We start from the raw sequence: 18645 nt of genomic DNA on the forward strand, positions 1-18645 counted from the left end.
GACACCCACTTTAGAAATTCTGACATCTAAGCAGAGTTTAATTAACATCCCCTGTACCTTAAGGTGGGAAAGTGATGTCAACTGCTACAGCAAAGGCAAGTAAGGTCATTTTGGAATTCATGTAACATTTTTACTGTTATGTTAATAGCATATGAAGGGGGTGTGAATATTACTGTTAATGAAGAGTACTTTCACTCAGAATCGTGACAAATACATTTAGTCCTTAAAGTAGTTGTCATAACAATAATCCAAAAAAGTATTTCTGGAATGGCTAATAATTTTTATTTAATTTTGCAAGCCTAAGGTAAAAAGCATAGGCAATAAGTTTTACTAGTCAATAAAAACCAATTCTACTAATCACTGGTAATTAACATACTAAACAGTTGGAAAGCATTTACTGAAAGCAAAATATTTAGAGAAAATAGACATTTATACAAAATTATAAAATGCTTGTAATAAGAATAAGTGCATTTCAAGGAAAGCACAAACTTATCTTAATTTATAGAGCCAGTTAAAGCCTTAAAAAATTTAAGTGGAAATTGAAATATGCAAAAATGTATAAACATTCTACAAAAGATGGTCATTCTTTTCCTGAGTATACTAAAGCTATGAAACTTAAGGTGACAATAGGAAGGCTGAGCTCTGGGAACTCTTTTCAAGGGCATTTCCTTTCTACACACTGTTTCCCTCCTTCTTCATATTCTTGTTTAGAAATCCACATCTGTTGAAAAGTACCCTGTAAAATGGAAAGAAAGGTTATACATTGTGCCTTTTTTTTTTTAAGATTGTATTTATTTGACAGAGAGACACAGTCAGAGAGGGAACACAAGCAGGGGGAATGTGAGAAGGAGAAGGAGGCTTCCTGCTGAGCAGGGAGCCTGACATGGGACTCTATCCCAGGACCCTGGGATCATGACCTGAGCCGAAGACAGATGCTTAACAACTGAGCCACCCAGGAGCCTCTGGAAGATACTTTTTAAATATCTTTTCACAACTCTTAATCTTTAAAGAACCTCTAAGCCCCTCCCCCAAGTAGTTTTCCATTACTCCCCTATTACAGCCCTCCTCCAGAACACCCAAAGAGACTATTTAGAATGAATATTAAGTCTTCCTATTCACACTTGTCATGAGGCCTTAGAAAATGGCTGTGACAGGAAGACTGGAGGTTTAGCTATGATGGCTTGCTGCCAACCTATGACAACAATAGAAACTGTTGTTGAAGCCTTGATCCCAGTACAGAATTGAAGAGCTATCCTAGCACTTGACTAATGGCAGCATTTGTATCTTGAAAGTGCTCATCCATCAGGACTAGGATAAAGTTTTGCAAGTACACACATGATAGTACACAGGCACTAAAAGGAGGAAAGGAGGAAAATGAGCCAAGGAGGAAGCCTATGCTACATTAGTAAAAAAAAACACTTGTTAGTAGGACAAATTCATTCCTTAAGACTGACTCTATTCAAGTGGATTCACACATGGTATTCCATTTCAATCTAAGATTTTTTTTTTAACTGAGACACAGCAAGAGAGGGAACACAGCAGGAGGAGTTGGAGAGGGAGAAGCAGGCTTCCCATGCGGAGAGCCCAATGCGGAGCTCAATCCCAGGATTCCAGGATCGTGACCTGGGCCAAAGGCAGACGCTTAAGGACTGAGCCACCCAGGTGCCCCAATCTAAGATCTATTAAAAGATTGCGAATAGAACCAATACATTAAGTAGACACTTACTACCTTAAAAATGTCATGACATTTACGTTGGCTGCTCTGAGGTGAAAGGGAAATTCTGAGTCTAGGGTTGCAGAAAGTACAAGGACTTTTTCTCTTAATTCATAGTAATCACCTGTCTAAGCAAAACCCAGCACCATGACTTCACATCTGCCCCAAGAGCCAACTCCTGATTTCCTCCATTTCACCAAGAGGTGATGACTTAATTTTAAGTGCTACAGAGAAGTCTTGACCAGTGCCAGTGGGAGTATGAGAAGAGGCATAAATTAGTAAATCCCCACCTTTGTTTGAGAAGGGAAATTGAAATTAGCTGACAAATAGCCACTGATAAGGCACTGAAGCATTTTGTTAAATTAGAACATGTGAAACTGGTATTATTAGGTCCTCTACTCATTCATTTGATAGTTATAAAATACAAAGATAAAGGATGCACTAGAGTTATTTTTAGTCTTTTTACTAAATTTACTATATTCACTGGTAGATTTAAGTTAAATCATTCAATAAGACTATTTTTCAAAGTAGTTTAATTACTAACCAAAGATGCTAGAATTGAGCCACCAATCCATGAACTAAACCTCCGTTCTACTGTTGTATTATTTGCAATCAATTTCAACCGCATACTCTAAAACAGAGGGAAAAATAAATATTAGTATAATCAAAAACAGATGTCTCCACTCAGAAAATTCAGTTTTGACGACTGCCTAATGACTCTTTAAAACACCAATTATACATGATTATTTTGAACACCTAGGCTAATACTATGCATGGGCTGAATTATTATATAAAGTACTTTGACTAAACTACTCTTATTGTGGCTTTTAATGTATAGTATTTAATAATATCTATAAACCTTAGAAACTACATATAAAAAGTATAGCATTTAAAATTTATATTCTCGAATAGCAAACATATTAAATACTTACCTGTAAATCACGTACTATGCTAAGTGCTTCATAAATTTTATTTCTTCCAACACCAAATCTAATTATCATCCCAACGTGCTACCACCCTTTCTATAATCCTCCTCAACTTGCTTGCTACTACTTTTTTAGGCCTTCACACAGTCCCTCCTACCTAAGGTAACTCCACACCCCCGCCCCTCCAACTTCCAAACCAAAATGCAGACATCAGATTTCAGGTTAAATTTTCAGTATATGTGCTGCCAAAGCGAGCAGTCTGGCTAAGTTTTTAATTCATACTGATTTCCTCCCAAATCAGTGTTTATTTTTGAACTCTTAATAAACACAGTTTATGGCTCAGTATCGTCCCTACCTCCCTATATCGAGAGTTTTCCCCTACCTAGGACTTTGTTTCTGGGGATAGTTCTCAAATTGTTGATACTTCCCTATTATTTTATATGGACACATAGCTTGAGTCTTTCTCACCGTGAATAAGTATGTATGTTTTGGGAGTGGAGTATGTACTACAGAAGGGGGTGGGTGCTGGGAGTAGGAGGGATGAACATGGATTTTTTTACGTGAGGAACTAGTTGATATTTATTGCAATGAATTTTTTTTTCCTGTTGTTGCACTGATTTTTAATTGCCTCCTAAATGACAAGGATAATACCTAACTGCTCTTGACCAGACCTTGGAGAGCCCAGGTCTACATATTCATTATTTTGGGACTTCCTATAACATCTAATGATTAGTACTATAGTTAAGGTCTTTTCCAGATCAGACTATCTTTAAGAATGTAGTAAATACAAGTCAGGTGTCAATCCTATGCCTGGATCAATATTTAAATAACAAATAACAAATTAAATAACAATTCTAAAAATGTGCTGTAAGTAAAATGTTTCTTTATATGAGAAACAAATAAGATTACCAAATATACAAATTCTATAGATACAATTAGGGCCCATGTAACCCTTAGTAAGTTTTTTTAATGAAATAACTAGTACAGAGTAACATACAAAAGATACTTGAGAAGGTTTTAAAATCTAAAATTAGGACTACTACTCTGTTATCCATGTGTACCAGACCTTCTCCCCAAACCTTCCCCCCCAACCTTCTGCCTTTTTTTAAAATCCTTTTTAAGTTGTCACAATGTACCTAGTGATCTTTTTAAAACAAACACAAGAGCTCTGTAGTCCTCTGCCGGATTTTATCCCAGAAGTTCACTACTTAATAAGCAACAAGACCTGGTACCTATCTGTGTGGGTGGAATTGTGTCCCCCAAAGAGAGATGTTGAAGTAGAATTCTAACCCCTGGTACCTGTGAATGTTACCTAATTTAGAAATAGGTTCTTTCCAAGTGTAATTAGGATGCAAATTAAGATAAGGTCATATTAGAAGAGAGTAGGCCCTTAATCCAACAGGACAAGAGTTTTTAAAATGAAGAGAACAGACCCATAAGAGAGGATTGCTCTATGACAATGGATACAGACTGAAGTGTTGGGAGCTGCAACCAGTGATCCGTCAGATGCTAAGAAGAAGGAAAAGAAGAATTCTCATCTGTACATTTCAGAGAGAGCAGGGCCTGCTAATATGTTGATTTCAGACTTTGAGCTTCCAGAAGAGAGAAGAAATTCCTGTTGTGATAAGCCACCAAGTTTAGTTTGTGGTAGTTAGGGCAGCCCAAGGAAATTAATATACCATCCATCTTCCCAGCCACATCACTCTTCCCACTTCTGCACAGACTAAGCCAGCTATGTTGAAATACTGGAATATGCCATCTTCCCTTCAATAGTTTGCACATCACATTCCCTCAACCTAGACGTCCTTCCATAAATTACCAACCAGATGAACTCCATTCAGTTTATTCATAAGGGACTTAAGTGCCTGCTCTACAGCGTCCCCCAGAGTGCCTGGTTCATGACCTACTAAAACCACTTAGCATGTTATAGTCTTTATGCACGTCCACTCCTGCTAGCAGACTGAGCCCTTAGAGGGTAGGAACTATAGTTTATATCCCCAGTGCCTAGCAGACTATAGATACTTAAATGTGGAATCAATGAATAAAAGATTCAAGTACAAGAGTCATCTAGGAAAAGATGTCACCTATGAAAATTTTATTAACAAGGGCTATTATACTTTATTAGGCACACACAAAAATATCAATCTACTACTGAAAAACCTTATCTATAAGATGATAGCAGTGATAAGGACACACAGGACTGAAGAATACCACTAAAGAACAAACAAAACTTACTGGTGGAGTTTTCTGAGAGAGCTCTCTATTCAACCTGTCAGTAAAGCTCTGTATTAGCGTGTTTCCTCCTGCCACTATAACACTTCCATAGAGACCCTAGGATAAAAAAAAAAAAAAATTAGTTCCAAATGTTTCCAACAGTTTGTTTTTTTAAAAGATTTTATTTATTTTATTTAAGTGAGAGAGCACAGAGGGAGAGGGAGAAGCAGGCTCCCCGCTGAGCAGAGAGCTCAATGGGCTCAATCCCAGGACCCTGAGATCATGACCTGAACTTAAGGCAGATGCTTAACTGACTGAGCCACCCAGATGCCCCTTTCTTCAACAGTTTTAAATACAACTACAACTAAAACTACATCATCCTCTACAATTTTCCCTTTCTTTTTAAATTTTTTTACTTCTATATACACCTCGTACCTTAATCCAGTGGTTCTCAATCCTCACTGCACATTCAGTTCATTTAGGGAATTTATAAAACAAAATGCCAGAAGCAATTAAAATCTGGGGATGGGGCACAGGCAAAGGTTTTGTTTGCTTAAAACTCCAGATGATTTTGGGGGCCCCTGGGTGGCTAAGTCAGTTGAGTGTCCAACTCTTAGTTTTGGCTCCTGTCATGACCTCATGGCTTATGGGATCAAATGCTGCATCGGGGGCTCTGCACTCAGTGGGAAATCTGCTCGAAGATTCTCTCCCTCTGCCCCTGCTCCCGCTCTTCCTCAAAAAAAAAGAAAAAATAATCCAGATGATTTCATGAGCATTTAAAGTTTAAGAACCACTAACCTCAAGCAATTATTCTAAAACTAAAACCCAAACATAATTTTTTGGCAGAAAGTTGCCAGTATTTAGAGGTTTGTTTTATACCTTCATCTTAGAATGCTCAGCTAGAAGTTATAGTATTTAAAATTAGACAATAAAGATTATTTAATGATTATGATGGACAATGCATAATCATAACATCCCTGGCCAAAATGACTGCTACCTTTCTCCTGGAGGGGTATGCATTAGAACCACACGGGAAACTTTTTCAAAATCAACATGCTGATTCCTCCCCCAAATAAAAATAAGCCCCTACTTACATGGAGTATACTTACCTCTAATTTGCCTGTATGTATCAGAAAGCTAAATGTCAGCCTGCCTTTTTCTGAAGTTTTTATTTGAATTCCATTAGTTTACATACATGTCAGCCTGTATGCTTTTTTAGTGGCTAAGTTCCTACTTTAAAAATTTATTCCAAATATCTAAATCATCTATCTTTTAAAAGATAAAATGGAATACAGAATAATTATGTCCTCTGTAATCAATGTAAACATTAACTAAGGGAGGTATCTCACTAAAAACAAAAAGTTATCACAATCTTACAGTAAGTATAATTCAACTCAATTGCCTTCTCCTAAAGTGGCCTTGAGTTTGTGCTAGAAAATTCCATTCTTACCTCACTTTTGTCCTAGAAGCAGCAAATGCCTGCTACATGGCTAGCTGAAATAAAGAATATTTTTTTCATAGCCGCCCAAAAGTCTCTTTTGAACATGTTTCTTATACATCCCTAGCTATCAGCACTATGCTCTAAGCTAATGAGTTAACTCAAACAATTTTTAAGGCAGTATGTAGGGTACAAACTGAATCTAGGGGTTTTGTGTGTTTTTTTTGTTTTGTTTTTAAGATTTTATTTATTTATTTGAGAAGGAGAGCACATGAGCGAGCATGAGCAGGGGGTGGGGCAAGGCAGAAGGAGCAGCAGACTCCTGCTAAGCTGAAGGCAGCCATGTAACTGACTGAGCCACCCAGGCATTCCTGAATCTAGGATTTAAATAAGATATAATCAATCTCATAATTAGTATGTATATAATATGTAGTTATTATTTAAAACTTGGCAAAGCACAAAAAATATGAAGGTTCATTCTAAACTCCATGTAAAAGTTACAATTTAAACCCATACCTTCCTGAACAATAAAAGTAGCAAAATTATGTAAGAAAAATCACCAATAATATATATTTTGGTTTGTCACGTTTTAGGAAATCTCTAGAAGAGCAATGTCCAAAAGAACTTTCAAGAGGCACCTGGCTGGCTCAGTCGGTAGAACAAAAGAACTTTCAGTGATGACAGAAACGTTCCCTATCTGCACTGTCAAATGTAGCTATTAGCTATATTCTAAAAAACGGAATTTTAAATTTTTACTTATTTTAATTTAAATGGTCACATGTGGCTGGTAGCTTCCACACTGGACACCACAGCTCTAGAGTTTGGCATTTTTCCTTTTCTAGTATTTCACAATTTTACATATTCTTTTTTTTTTTTTTTTTTAAAGATTTTATTTATTTATTTGACAGAGAGAGATCACAAGTAGGCAGAGAGGCAGGCAGAGAGAGAGGAGGAAGCAGGCTCCATGCTGAGCAGAGAGCCTGATGCGGGACTCGATCCCAGGACTCCCGAGATCATGACCTGAGCCGAAGGCAGCGGCTTAACCCACTGAGCCACCCAGGTCCCCCAATTTTACATATTCTAAAATGGATTTCAAAGTCAATGGCCAATGTTGACAACTTAAATACTGAACTAAGGGGTACTTCCTTACCCTAAAAAATACTTTTATACCATAAGCAGAAGGCTGACACTTACTGGTCTGATATCAATATCACACATTCCAACACTTGTAGTGACAACGTGACTAACTCCCAACATAGTATTTCCTGATAAGCCCTAAAACAAAACAAAAATGAGTAGTCAACAGAAGAACTTCAAACAACGCACCCAAAAATATCTGGTCAGTCTTACTTAGGTTTTATAATTAAACAAGATATTCACGTGTATGGGACAAGCCAAGCTAATTATGAAAAAAGCTTTCATACCTTTACATTGGAAGGGTCAAATAATCCTTCAGGAATCTTTAACCGTTCTGCTCCAAAGTCACAATTGTACCCATTGGGGAATTCATAATGAACAGTTGGCATCTGTGCAGCTACTCTGAAAACATAGTAAACAACATTAAACAAAAGAAAAAAAAATCCTGCCCAAAATTATAAACTAAGAAATTATCAACTTGTAAGAAAGCAGAGTGAGAGTATCTTTCTTTTATAATGTTAGTCAGTGTTTCTTAACGTAACTTTTTACCTTTAGACCCGTTATGCATATTCTGCAATTCTTTAACTAAACAAATCAATTTCTTTCCTCATTTATGAAGTATTCAGTGTTTAGAAGATTAAGATGAAGGTTTTAATGAGCTATTATAAATCTTGTAGATAAGAAAACATACTGTTCATCGTAAGTTGAATCTGATACTTGAAGTACTGAAGCTTGAAAGTCCTGGATAACACACTATGGATTAAAAAAAAAGTTTTTAAGAAACAAGGTTATAGAGATTTGTCTCTGCAATCTATACTTTTTGTAATATTGTATTTAAAATACTTTTCTTAATGAAACTGGATCATGATCCTGGATGGCAAAGTCATTTCAGGGGTATAAGTCTATCCAGCAAAGACTCAAGAGTATCAAGAAACCCAATTCTAAACATTTTCATTAGAAACTATATTATACCACATTTAAATTAACAATAATTTTTAAAAAATTAATAATTACGGAAAAATGATGAAATAAAAACAATTAGGAACCTGTTCTGCGTAACAAAACTGGTTTCAGAACACTTGTTTTTTCCTTAAAAATAAGCCTAGACTTAGAAGCAAGATTTTGTTATCTGGGTGAGTACACACGTGCACGTATGTGGCATCTTATATAATTTCTAATGACTGCACATAATGTAAAATATTTTAAAATTATGCTACAAAATACATACAACCTCTAGGCTGCTAAGGAAAAAATCTAATATCTACGCAAAATTGTTAATCATCTCAACAATTTTCCCGTCTACTGAACACCCACAAAAATCTTTATCGTTAGATACAAAAGGTATCAGAGAGAGACATCCCTGGCATAGTAAATTATTACTTTCATATCCTTTTATGTTAGAAATGAATATACGTCTGTGATGTGAGAGGTTTTACTAACCTCTCTTCCTTTAAGTTGTATGTTCAGAGAGGGATTTTTGATAAAGAAAATCTTACTGGCTCCTTACTAGAATAATGACACATTTTTTTAATATGGCTGACTGATGTTAAATAAGAGAACATTATTGAGCCATACTCAGTTCTCTATAGACTGAAACAATTATCTTAGATAAAAAAGGTACAGAATAGCATAATATTTGTTTTTACTCCAAAACCAAAGTTCCTTCCAGGTCTTAATGTAATCCAAATGAATATAGTATTTTGTTGAGATAATTTGTTTGACAAATATGAAAAGCACCCCTTCCCTCTCAAAATAAGCTATTATTTTTGTTTGTAAAGTGCCATTAAAACTATAAAGTGCTCAGGGTGCTTGGGTGGTTCAGACAGTTGACAATCCAACTTCGGCTCAGGTCATGATCCCAGGGTCCTGGGAGTGAGCCCCGAATTGGGCCCTGCACTCATCAGGGAGCCTGCTTCTCCCTCTGCCCCTCCCCCCACTCATGCCGTCTCTCTCTCTCTCAAATAAAATCTTAAAAAAATATAAAATATTTTTCTAAATATTTAATATATACAAACTGCTCAAAAACTACTCTATTAAAAACTTATAGCCTACTATAGTTTTAAAAAGAGAATAAGGGTACTTACATTACACATATAATTGTGCCAAGACCTTGTAACCTGTGGCAACTTCTCTTTTCTTTTCCAGTTTGCTGGAGATCCTTCACGAACAGCTTCCTGAGTACCAAGAACATGCGCTAGAGTTCATTCACAACATAGGAGGTAGGGAGTTAGAGGTAAATTCCAAAGAGAAAATTCAAGCATCCCTTACTTTTGATGCAATCATATATGGAGGAATTAGTTCTATATTCATTTCTTGGAAGAGTTCTCTGCATTGCATAGTAATGAAGTCTCCAGCAAGAGGGGATTTCACAATGCCTATGAAAACAGATTAAACAAGGCTAAGACAGTAGTAAATCCAAGTGCCTTGAGATAAATTCTTCTGTGTATTTATATATGAGTAATTTTTTCAAGTAGGATTATCTGAACCAACCCTTTAAGCATGAATGAAGCCATGCATCAGTTTTAAATACATATTATGAAGATTTTTTAAAACCTCTTAACAAAGACATTTTTTGGACACTGATATGACTTGATAGTCCAACTCACTGCTCTGTTATCCACATCTTCATGACAGCTAACATCATCTCAGCATACCCACATTAAATCTACTTACCCTGCTGAAGAACATAGCCATCGTGAACTGGAATTGCAGTGGTATGAGTGGCTCCACTGTCCAAAATAAGCCCAGTAGAACGACCATTAGCAAATCTAGTTTAAAGCATTAAGGAAAAGAAAATATCAAGGCTCCCAAAATATATTTAACTGTAAATGCTTACTGTAAAGGGGAAGTTTTATTAGGGCATTCTTAAACATGTATATTATGGCTTAAAATGTGTTAAAGTTAATCCAGGGATGAAAACTAGTGTCAAATATCTGGCTTAAAGAGAAATGACATCAGGTAGGACTTCCAAAATGATCGTGAAAGGAAGTCAGGGAAACCTTTATCCCAGAGAGATACCTATCGAACTGGTCAAAATTAGCACAACCATTCCAAGTCTTTGGAGCAGATGAAAGGACTTATATTTAACAAAATCTACAGAAATTCAGTAAAATGGTAGGAGGCTTTGGCATTTGAGCTAGGAACTAAAACTGTTCTCCACACAGGTTAAAGAAAAATCATTGTAGCAGTGTGGCAGCTAAGTGGCAGTTCCCACAACTCAATGGGAAAGCTATTCCAGGTGGATTCAACAGCCAACAGATCCCATCTTCCACAGCTCTGTGCTGCAAATGGCCTGTGTCACGTCAACCTCATACACCAACACGCAGGAGCAGGGCTATTCATTTGGTCATCAAATATTTACTGAGCACCTATTATATGCCTAGTGTTAATTCTGGTACTGAGTAAGGAACCATAGTTAGTCTGGTCCTGGCATTCGCAAGCCCAGAAGGCACAAGAAGGTGCTCTGAAACGGACTTTGCCCTGAATATCTTGTTTAGTAGAGATCAGTAATGCTGTGAAAAGAACAGCTTGGGGTGCACTGGGGGTATAATGGAGAGACCACCTAACCAACCCTGGGGAAATCCAAATGTAAGCTAGCAAGGAAAACACGGGAAGATATAGGAATATGTGGAAAATGCAGGCGGCAAGAGGATACAGTAAGGCCAGGGTGCAAAGTAGTTCAACAGAGCCTGCAAGAATGTGGAAGATGATTCTAGCTTAAAGCAGCCTGGAAATTAAAGATTATTAGAGGGGCAGTGAGAAGAGTGGGCAAGGTTAAGAGGAAGGGTTGCAGTAATTCCAGAAATAGCTTGCACCAAAAGCAGTGGCAGTGGAGAGAGAGAAATCAATGGATCTGAGAGGTCATAGGGAAGAAAAAACACAGGTCTTGATGACTAACTAAATTTGAAGGGTTAGAGAGAAAGATTTTGGGATGCCTGGGTGACAGTTAAGTGGATTTTTTTGGCTCAGGTCATGATCCCAGCGTCCAGGGATGGAGTCCCACATCTGGGTCCTTGCTCAGAGGGGCGCCCGCTTGTCCCTCTCCCTCTGTCTGCTCTGCCTGCTGCTCCCCATGTTTGTGTTCTCTCTCTTGACAAATAAATAAATAAAATCTTAAAAAAAAAAAGAGAGAGAGAGAGATTTCCAGTCTGGGCAACTGGGAGCAAGAAGATATAAAGAAAGAGAAGGAATAAATTTGAGGGGAGAGAAGATTAATTCAGCTTTGGACATAATTTAAAGTGCTTCAACAGATAATTAATACAAAAAGTTCTAGTAGGGCAGGTGGATGTCAGCCTGGGGCTCACAAGAAAGATCTGGGATACAAAACAGATACATATTTGGATCTTGTTAGTGTAGAACTGGTATCTGAAGTCAAGGAAATGGATAATTTAAACCAGAAAGAGCATGTCAAGAGAAATGAAGGGCCAAGGGCAGAAAACCAAGGAATGTGTAAGAATGATCAGAATCAATGAGGATCAATGGCCAGAAAGACAGGTTGGTGATTTATCTTTGCTAATTCTGGTACTCTATTGACCTCTGGTCAACTATATACATAAACATTAATTTGATTCTCTGTTAGTAGAAAACAACAGATGCAGTAATACCAAACTAAAAAGTGGCATAAAGGTACATGGATCTTCTTATAAATAACAAAATCTGGACAAATTATCTTAGATGTCCATTTTAAGATACTGAAAAGTGTTTAAATGCAGTCACAATTCAGCCAAAATTTATTCTCATAAAACTGCAACTGGAAGGGGTAAGAAGGTAAAGTTTGTAGCTTCCTTGCCTGAAAGTACTCCCCAGCTCACAGCTACAATTGGGAAAGCAATGGTGGAAAACTGCAACTTTGCAGTTTACCACCTTGAATGAACAGAGAAAGGAGTTCAGGGCTGGAAGAAAAGCTAGACAGGTAAGGCAGAAACCCTAGAAGTCAGAGAACTACAGAAGGGATCAAACCCAAAATCAGAGTATAAAACGTACCCACATCTCTGACTGACTGCTAAACTCTTCAGGGGCAGAACTTCAGGGGGCCCAACAAAAACAGAGAGAACAAAGAGTAATCCACTCTTCAAAGAGCAGCACCTAGGAGCTCTCTGATTTTCCTACATTTTTAGCTAACTGCATTCTCCAACAGTGTGCAGCTTGGACAGAAGGCCCTCTTTACTAGCTTGAGGTGTCAAGAGGACAGAGCCTGAGGTTGGCAGATATGAGAATCCAGCTATCAATTAAATCAGATAAAATAATGCTACCCTTCTAATATTTTTGTTTTGGAAAATATATTTTTTCATAAAAATGTTATTTATGTTAACCTAAATGGGTCTTTTTGGGTCATTTTTAAGTTAATAAATGCTAAAACAATTTTCAGTTGTGGTGCCTGTGTAGCTCAGTCAGTTGAGCATCTGACTCTTGGTTTTTGCTAAGGTCATGATCTGGGGTTCATAAGATAGAGCCCCACACACATCAGGCTCAGAGCTTAGCTGGGAATTTGCTTTTCCCACTCCCCCTGCCACTCCCCCACCTCACACATATGCTCATTCTCACAAATAAAAATGTTTTTAAAAAACAGAACAATTCTTAGTTTCTTTCTTTCTTTCTTTCTTTTTTAATCTAACACCTATTATTTTTTTCCCAAGATTTTTATTTATTTATTTGACAGAGATCACAAGTAGGCAGAGAGGCGGGGGCGGGGGGGTGTGGGGAGCTCGATCCCAGGATCCTGGGATCATGACCTGAGCCGAAAGCAGAGGCTTTAACCCACTGAGCCACCCAGGAGCCCCAGAACAATTCTTAGTTTTAATTTCTCACAGTAATCCTGACATACAACCCACATAAACAAAATCTTTACAGTCCTCAGAAACTCTTTAAAGTGTAAAGGAGTCCTAAAGCCATACATAATCTTTGAGGTCAAAACAATTTCTAGAATAATACTAAGATGTTAAATAACATAACTGCCCTTTTCACTGTCATTCTCTCATAAGTGTATATATGCGACTTTTCCAGAGACCACGTTATGTATGATACAAAACAGACTGAACGCAAAAGACAGATATGGGAATCCAATGTCTGTTACTAAGCCTGATGTTAAAGAGATTTGAAAAAATGTAAAATAATTCCACTCTTCTCAATTTTTTTGGTTTTAGAAATGTTGATTTTCATTAAAATATATTATGACTTATTAATAATTTACTTGGACTAAGAAATCTAATTTTTTGGTTTCTATTTTAATTTCCAATATGGTAAACCCCACCAAATACAATCTGCCACTAAGTAAAAGCTGTGGATGTAAAAGGTTGAGATCCACTGGCTGGAATAACAAAGCAAAAGGACACCAATCATCTAAATCCAGAAATGTAGGAAATTCTACATGACAATCTACTTCCTTAACAGACAAATTACAAGGGTAATTACAAGGGTCAGGGGAGTAGAACCTACAGATTAAGAGAGACCTAAGAGACATACCAAAGAAATACAATGTATGATCTTGTTCCGGTCCTGACTTATTATATATACCACACTGTTTTGTTTTGATTTTTAAAAATTTTATTGATATACAGAGAGCCTGATACAGGGCTCAATCCTAGGACCCTGAGGTCGTGACCTGAGCCCAAGGCAGAGGTTTTAAACCACTGAGCCACCCAGGTGCCCCTACCCTATACTGTTTTTTTAAGAAGTTGTTATTACTTCCTTTTTTTGTCTTGAGATGCAAGGTAAAATCTTTTAGAGATACATGCCAAAGTTTCTATGGATAAAATTTTATCAAATCTGGAATTTACTTCAAAATCATAGTGTGAGGGGGAGAGGCAAGGGTTTTAACTACTACAAGTTAGCTATGTTTTGAAAATTGAACTGTGCGATAGGCACATGGAGGTTCAATAGGACATTCTATACTCTTCTGTATTAGAAATTTTCCGTAATAAAAGGTTAAAAAATAGAACAATGCCCGATTCTGTTTACATACTCCTTGCAAGGAAACAGCCAAACAGACCTAAGTTCAAATTCAGTAAAGCCACTTTCAAACTATGGACTTGAACTAGTTTGCTTACTTCGGCCACATTCCTGAGAGAGTTATTATGAGTATTAAGTGAAATAATGCACACAGTGCTAGCTAGCATTCTCTATGTTCTACTCAAAAACCTGCAATGGTACAGTAGAGTCTAAAGTTCAAATTTTTAAAATCTGACAGGCAAGGTACGTACAGTTTGACCCAAACCTATTTCCATAACTCCTTCTGAAGTCTAACAGAAATTCAACTATAAACTAAGTCACTAGAAAGCACTTATACTTCCTAGCTCCACACTCTTGCTAAAATCATCTCCAAAACACACCATTACAGACAACGTTAGATTACCACAGTGATTCTCATATATATGTAGAATTTACTTGACTATTACAGCAATCCAGGGAGGTACACAGCATAAGTGAGTAAAAAGTGAAGCTAGGTTTTTTTTGTTTCTTTTTTTTAAATAGTTTGCATTTTTTTTTTAAGATTTTATTTCTTTATTTGACAGAGAGAAATCACAAGTAGACAGAGAGGCAGGCAGAGAGAGAGAGAGGGAAGCAGGCTCCCTGCTGAGCAGAGAGCCCGATGCAGGACTCAATCCCAGGACCCTGAGATCATGACCTGAGCCGAAGGCAGCGGCTTAACCCACTGAGCCACCCAGGCGCCCCAGTAAAGCTAGGTTTTAAGTACTTAATTCAAAATCACACAGTCTGTAAGCATATCAAATTAAACCCTAAATACAAGGCTCCTTCCCCTATATCATACAAATAAATTCTTTTTCTTTATAAAGATTTTTTTTTTTAAGATTTTTATTTATTTATTTGACAGAGAGGGAGAGGGAGCACAAGCAGGCAGAGCAGCAGGCAGACTCCCCACAGAGCAGGAAGCTTGACTCAAGGCTCGATCCCAGGACCCTGAGGTCAGGACCTGAGCCGAAGGCAGATGCTTAACTGACTGGCCACCCAGGAACCCCTTTAAATCTCTTCATAAAGATTTGTCAGGCTATTTTCCTCTGATGAACTTCCACCATTATTATACGAAAAAATCAAATTAATATGTACTTCTTCATGACTTTTGCCAGTTATTTTGAAGTAATTTTTTTTTTTTGAAGATTTTATTTATTTGTAAGAGAGTGAGAGCACATGTGCACAAAGAGGGGGAACGGCAGGCAGCTCAGGGAGCTGCTGAGCAAGGAAACTACCCAGGGACTCGATCCCAGGATCCTGCCATCATGACCCAAGCTGAAGGCAGACACTTTACCAACTGAGCCACCAGCATCCCTTAAAATACTATATAAATCTGTTACTTACCTTTTAACAAGAATATTACATTACAAATTCTTTGAGATAAGGACATAATATTTCCTGGTCTGTCCCTTAACATGTCTACAATAAATATTTGGTGATTTTTTTTTTTAAATTGATGATTAAATCTTAAGTGAACTTATAGCTAATTTCCACTTTTCTATGGTAATGGGAGAAGAGAAAGAAAATGGCAATCTTTGAACTTGTTTAATCCAACTGGCTTAAACACTACCCTCTATTCACATTCCCCTTCTAAAAACAAATGTTTTGGGGCGCCTGGGTGGCTCAGTGGGTTGGGCCGCTGCCTTCGGCTCAGGTCATGATCTCAGGGTCCTGGGATCGAGTCCCGCATCGGGCTCTCTGCTCAGCAGGGAGCCTGCTTCCTCCTCTCTCTGTCTGCCTGCCTCTCTGCCTACTTGTGATCTCTCTCTGTCAAATAAATAAATAAAATCTTTAAAAAAAAAAATAAAAAAATAAAAACAAATGTTTTAAAAACCTTGATAACAAGCAGGATTTGAGCATTTCTTTCTTATTTCCCTCTAATAACTTCTGGCATATTTATTCCAATAAGAAATACTAAAAGACAGCCAAAAATTAAGGAGAGAGGAAAAAAACCCAAACTTTTGAACAAGCAAGAACTGGCTCATGTCTTCCTGCTGGGGGCATTCCCTTTAAGGGCACCACATTTACTTTGAAAGAAAAGCTGAGTATTACTCTTTAAAGGATACGCTGTCAAAACTGCAGTTTTGCAAAGGAAGAATGCAGGGATATTGTAGTGTTCAAACATTAATTCTGTCAGTTTCTCTCTCTTTGCTCTAGTATTCCACTTGAGAAGAGGGGAAAAAGAAATGCAAGTTATTTACTGTTTAAAAACTAAAAAGTTGATTTATTTCAAGATTCAATATAGCACTATATTAACAAAGATATAAATATTAAAAATAGAATAGAGTACCACAGAAAATAATCCTCATAAGAATATATATTTTTGTTTGTAAATAAATTTAGTAAAAATCAATTAAAATTTACCATTTAATAAAAAGTAAAACTGTCTGTTTCTATGAATTCTACAAGTTATACAGACTTTTCAAAGTACAAGAGAATCATGATTCTTATAAAGTATTATTAAATCTTAAGAGTGAATCTAGTAATTTTAAACCACCAAATTTTCCTACTTAGAGCTGGTACTCCTAAACGAAACTAGGTTAAAAACAGTAACAAAATGTTGATAATTTATGATTGTTAGCTAGCCTGCTAGGCTCTTTGGACTCTGTACCAAATTTATTTCACAAGAGACTTCAGTCTGGTAATTTCCAGCCCTAGTTCCACATTGGACTTCTCACTTGGAGAGCAGAGTATACAAGCAGATACACCCTGCCTCTGGAGCACAGGGGTAATTCATAAACCCAAAGGGAAGCAGCCCAAGGAAGTCAAATGTTAAACAAATCCCTGAAAAATAAGGAGGGCACAGACTGCATGGAGCACTGGGTATTATACGCAAACAATGAATCATGGAACACTACATCAAAAACTAATGATGTACTGTACAGTGACCAACACAGCACAATAAAACAACAACAACAAAAATCCCTGGTGGCAGGGGCGGACCAAACCCCATTTAGGGTGCTTTGTTATTGTTCTCTGAATATTTTACTTACTGAGATAATAAAAATTATAATAGTATGTAAAAATTAATCCCCTTTCCCTAATTTTCAAAATTCAAAATATGAACTTCTATGCCTCTTTAAAGAAAAAGAAAACATTCTTCAAATGAGTTTAAAAAACAACAACTACAGAAACTCAGAAAACAAAGTCTGTCTTACCGGTGCTTCTGACATGAGAACAGGATGCAGGCTGGCTTCTGATTTGACATGCATTTTGTAGGTATGATCCAAAATAGCCTGGAAACTATCCCAGTCTTCAACTACAATATAAGATTAACACCCTGAAAACAATGCTTAGTTGAAGATGAATACAGAATCTTTTAAGAGACTGTTTCTACAGTTTAGCATTAACAACAGAACCTACTTATTTCATAGATTTACTTCATAATATAGTACTTTAGTGCTCACTTTGGCAGCTCATATACTAAAATTAGAACCGTAATACAGTATTTATATAGACATAATCTTTGTTTTCTACGAATATGGAAACTCTTTTTGTTTCCTTCAGCCCCCACAGTATCACAATCTGTAGACCTGTCCCAAATGTAATTGGTGTATCTAATAGACCTAAAATACCAAAAAAATATTATTCAGTAAGTACATACTAGAGGCATAGTATGCAATTTAAATGGTAGGAGAACATACAAAAGAATGGTATGATCTAGATCTGATATTCAAAAAGCTTACAATCTACTTGAAAAAACATTAAAAGATACAAAAAAAGAACCCTCAGGGAATTTAATATGCCTTAATTTGGCTTTCACCTAAACGTTCCATCAAAACTACTTGCATAAGTCACTAATGACCTTCTAACGGACAAATCCAGAGGAAAATTCCCATTTGTACTATCACTTGACCTCTTTTAACATTATCTGACACTACTGACTGCTCACCAGTTTAAAAATTTGTTTTGCCACTGTCCAAAGAAGAATGGCATGACTTGTACAACATACTCCCACAGGTGTAGGAGGATTTTGTTTGTTTTGGTAAATGAACTTTGTTAGTCACTGTAACTTTTCTCTTCCCTTCTTAGTGTAAATCTCAATGTCACAGCTGAGAATGAGACTTAATCACTTCCATGCTTCCAGAACTTGTTCTTCCCTTGGCATTCTGCTGAATATTAATTCTCCTACATCCCTAACTATTCCTCCTTCAGGGGCACCTTTTCTTTTCTGTTAAATACAGAACAAGTTCTGACAAGGAACCCCATCCTCAACCCGTGTCTCAAACCTCACATTCTTTCTGGCT

The 18645-nt window shown here is 36.9% G+C and overlaps 1 protein-coding gene across 1 annotated transcript in view; it reads right to left on the bottom strand.

Moving 5' to 3' along the window:
* Nucleotides 1–259: 259 nt before the first annotated feature.
* Nucleotides 260–18645, bottom strand: part of ACTL6A (actin like 6A) — a 28728-nt gene continuing 10342 nt past the window's right edge. Inside the window, exons 4-14 of the mRNA XM_059163403.1 lie at nt 17557–17657; nt 16465–16562; nt 10103–10197; nt 9698–9804; nt 9514–9603; nt 8121–8182; nt 7717–7831; nt 7487–7567; nt 4876–4971; nt 2259–2345; nt 260–736 (exon numbers count right to left, since the gene is read on the bottom strand). Of these exons, the coding sequence (XP_059019386.1) occupies nt 656–736; nt 2259–2345; nt 4876–4971; nt 7487–7567; nt 7717–7831; nt 8121–8182; nt 9514–9603; nt 9698–9804; nt 10103–10197; nt 16465–16562; nt 17557–17657 (1013 nt within the window). The 3' untranslated portion in view covers nt 260–655. The remainder of the gene's footprint in view (nt 737–2258; nt 2346–4875; nt 4972–7486; nt 7568–7716; nt 7832–8120; nt 8183–9513; nt 9604–9697; nt 9805–10102; nt 10198–16464; nt 16563–17556; nt 17658–18645) is intronic.

Source organism: Mustela lutreola, chromosome 2, assembly GCF_030435805.1.
Source record: "Mustela lutreola isolate mMusLut2 chromosome 2, mMusLut2.pri, whole genome shotgun sequence".
Lineage (NCBI taxonomy): Eukaryota > Metazoa > Chordata > Mammalia > Carnivora > Mustelidae > Mustela > Mustela lutreola.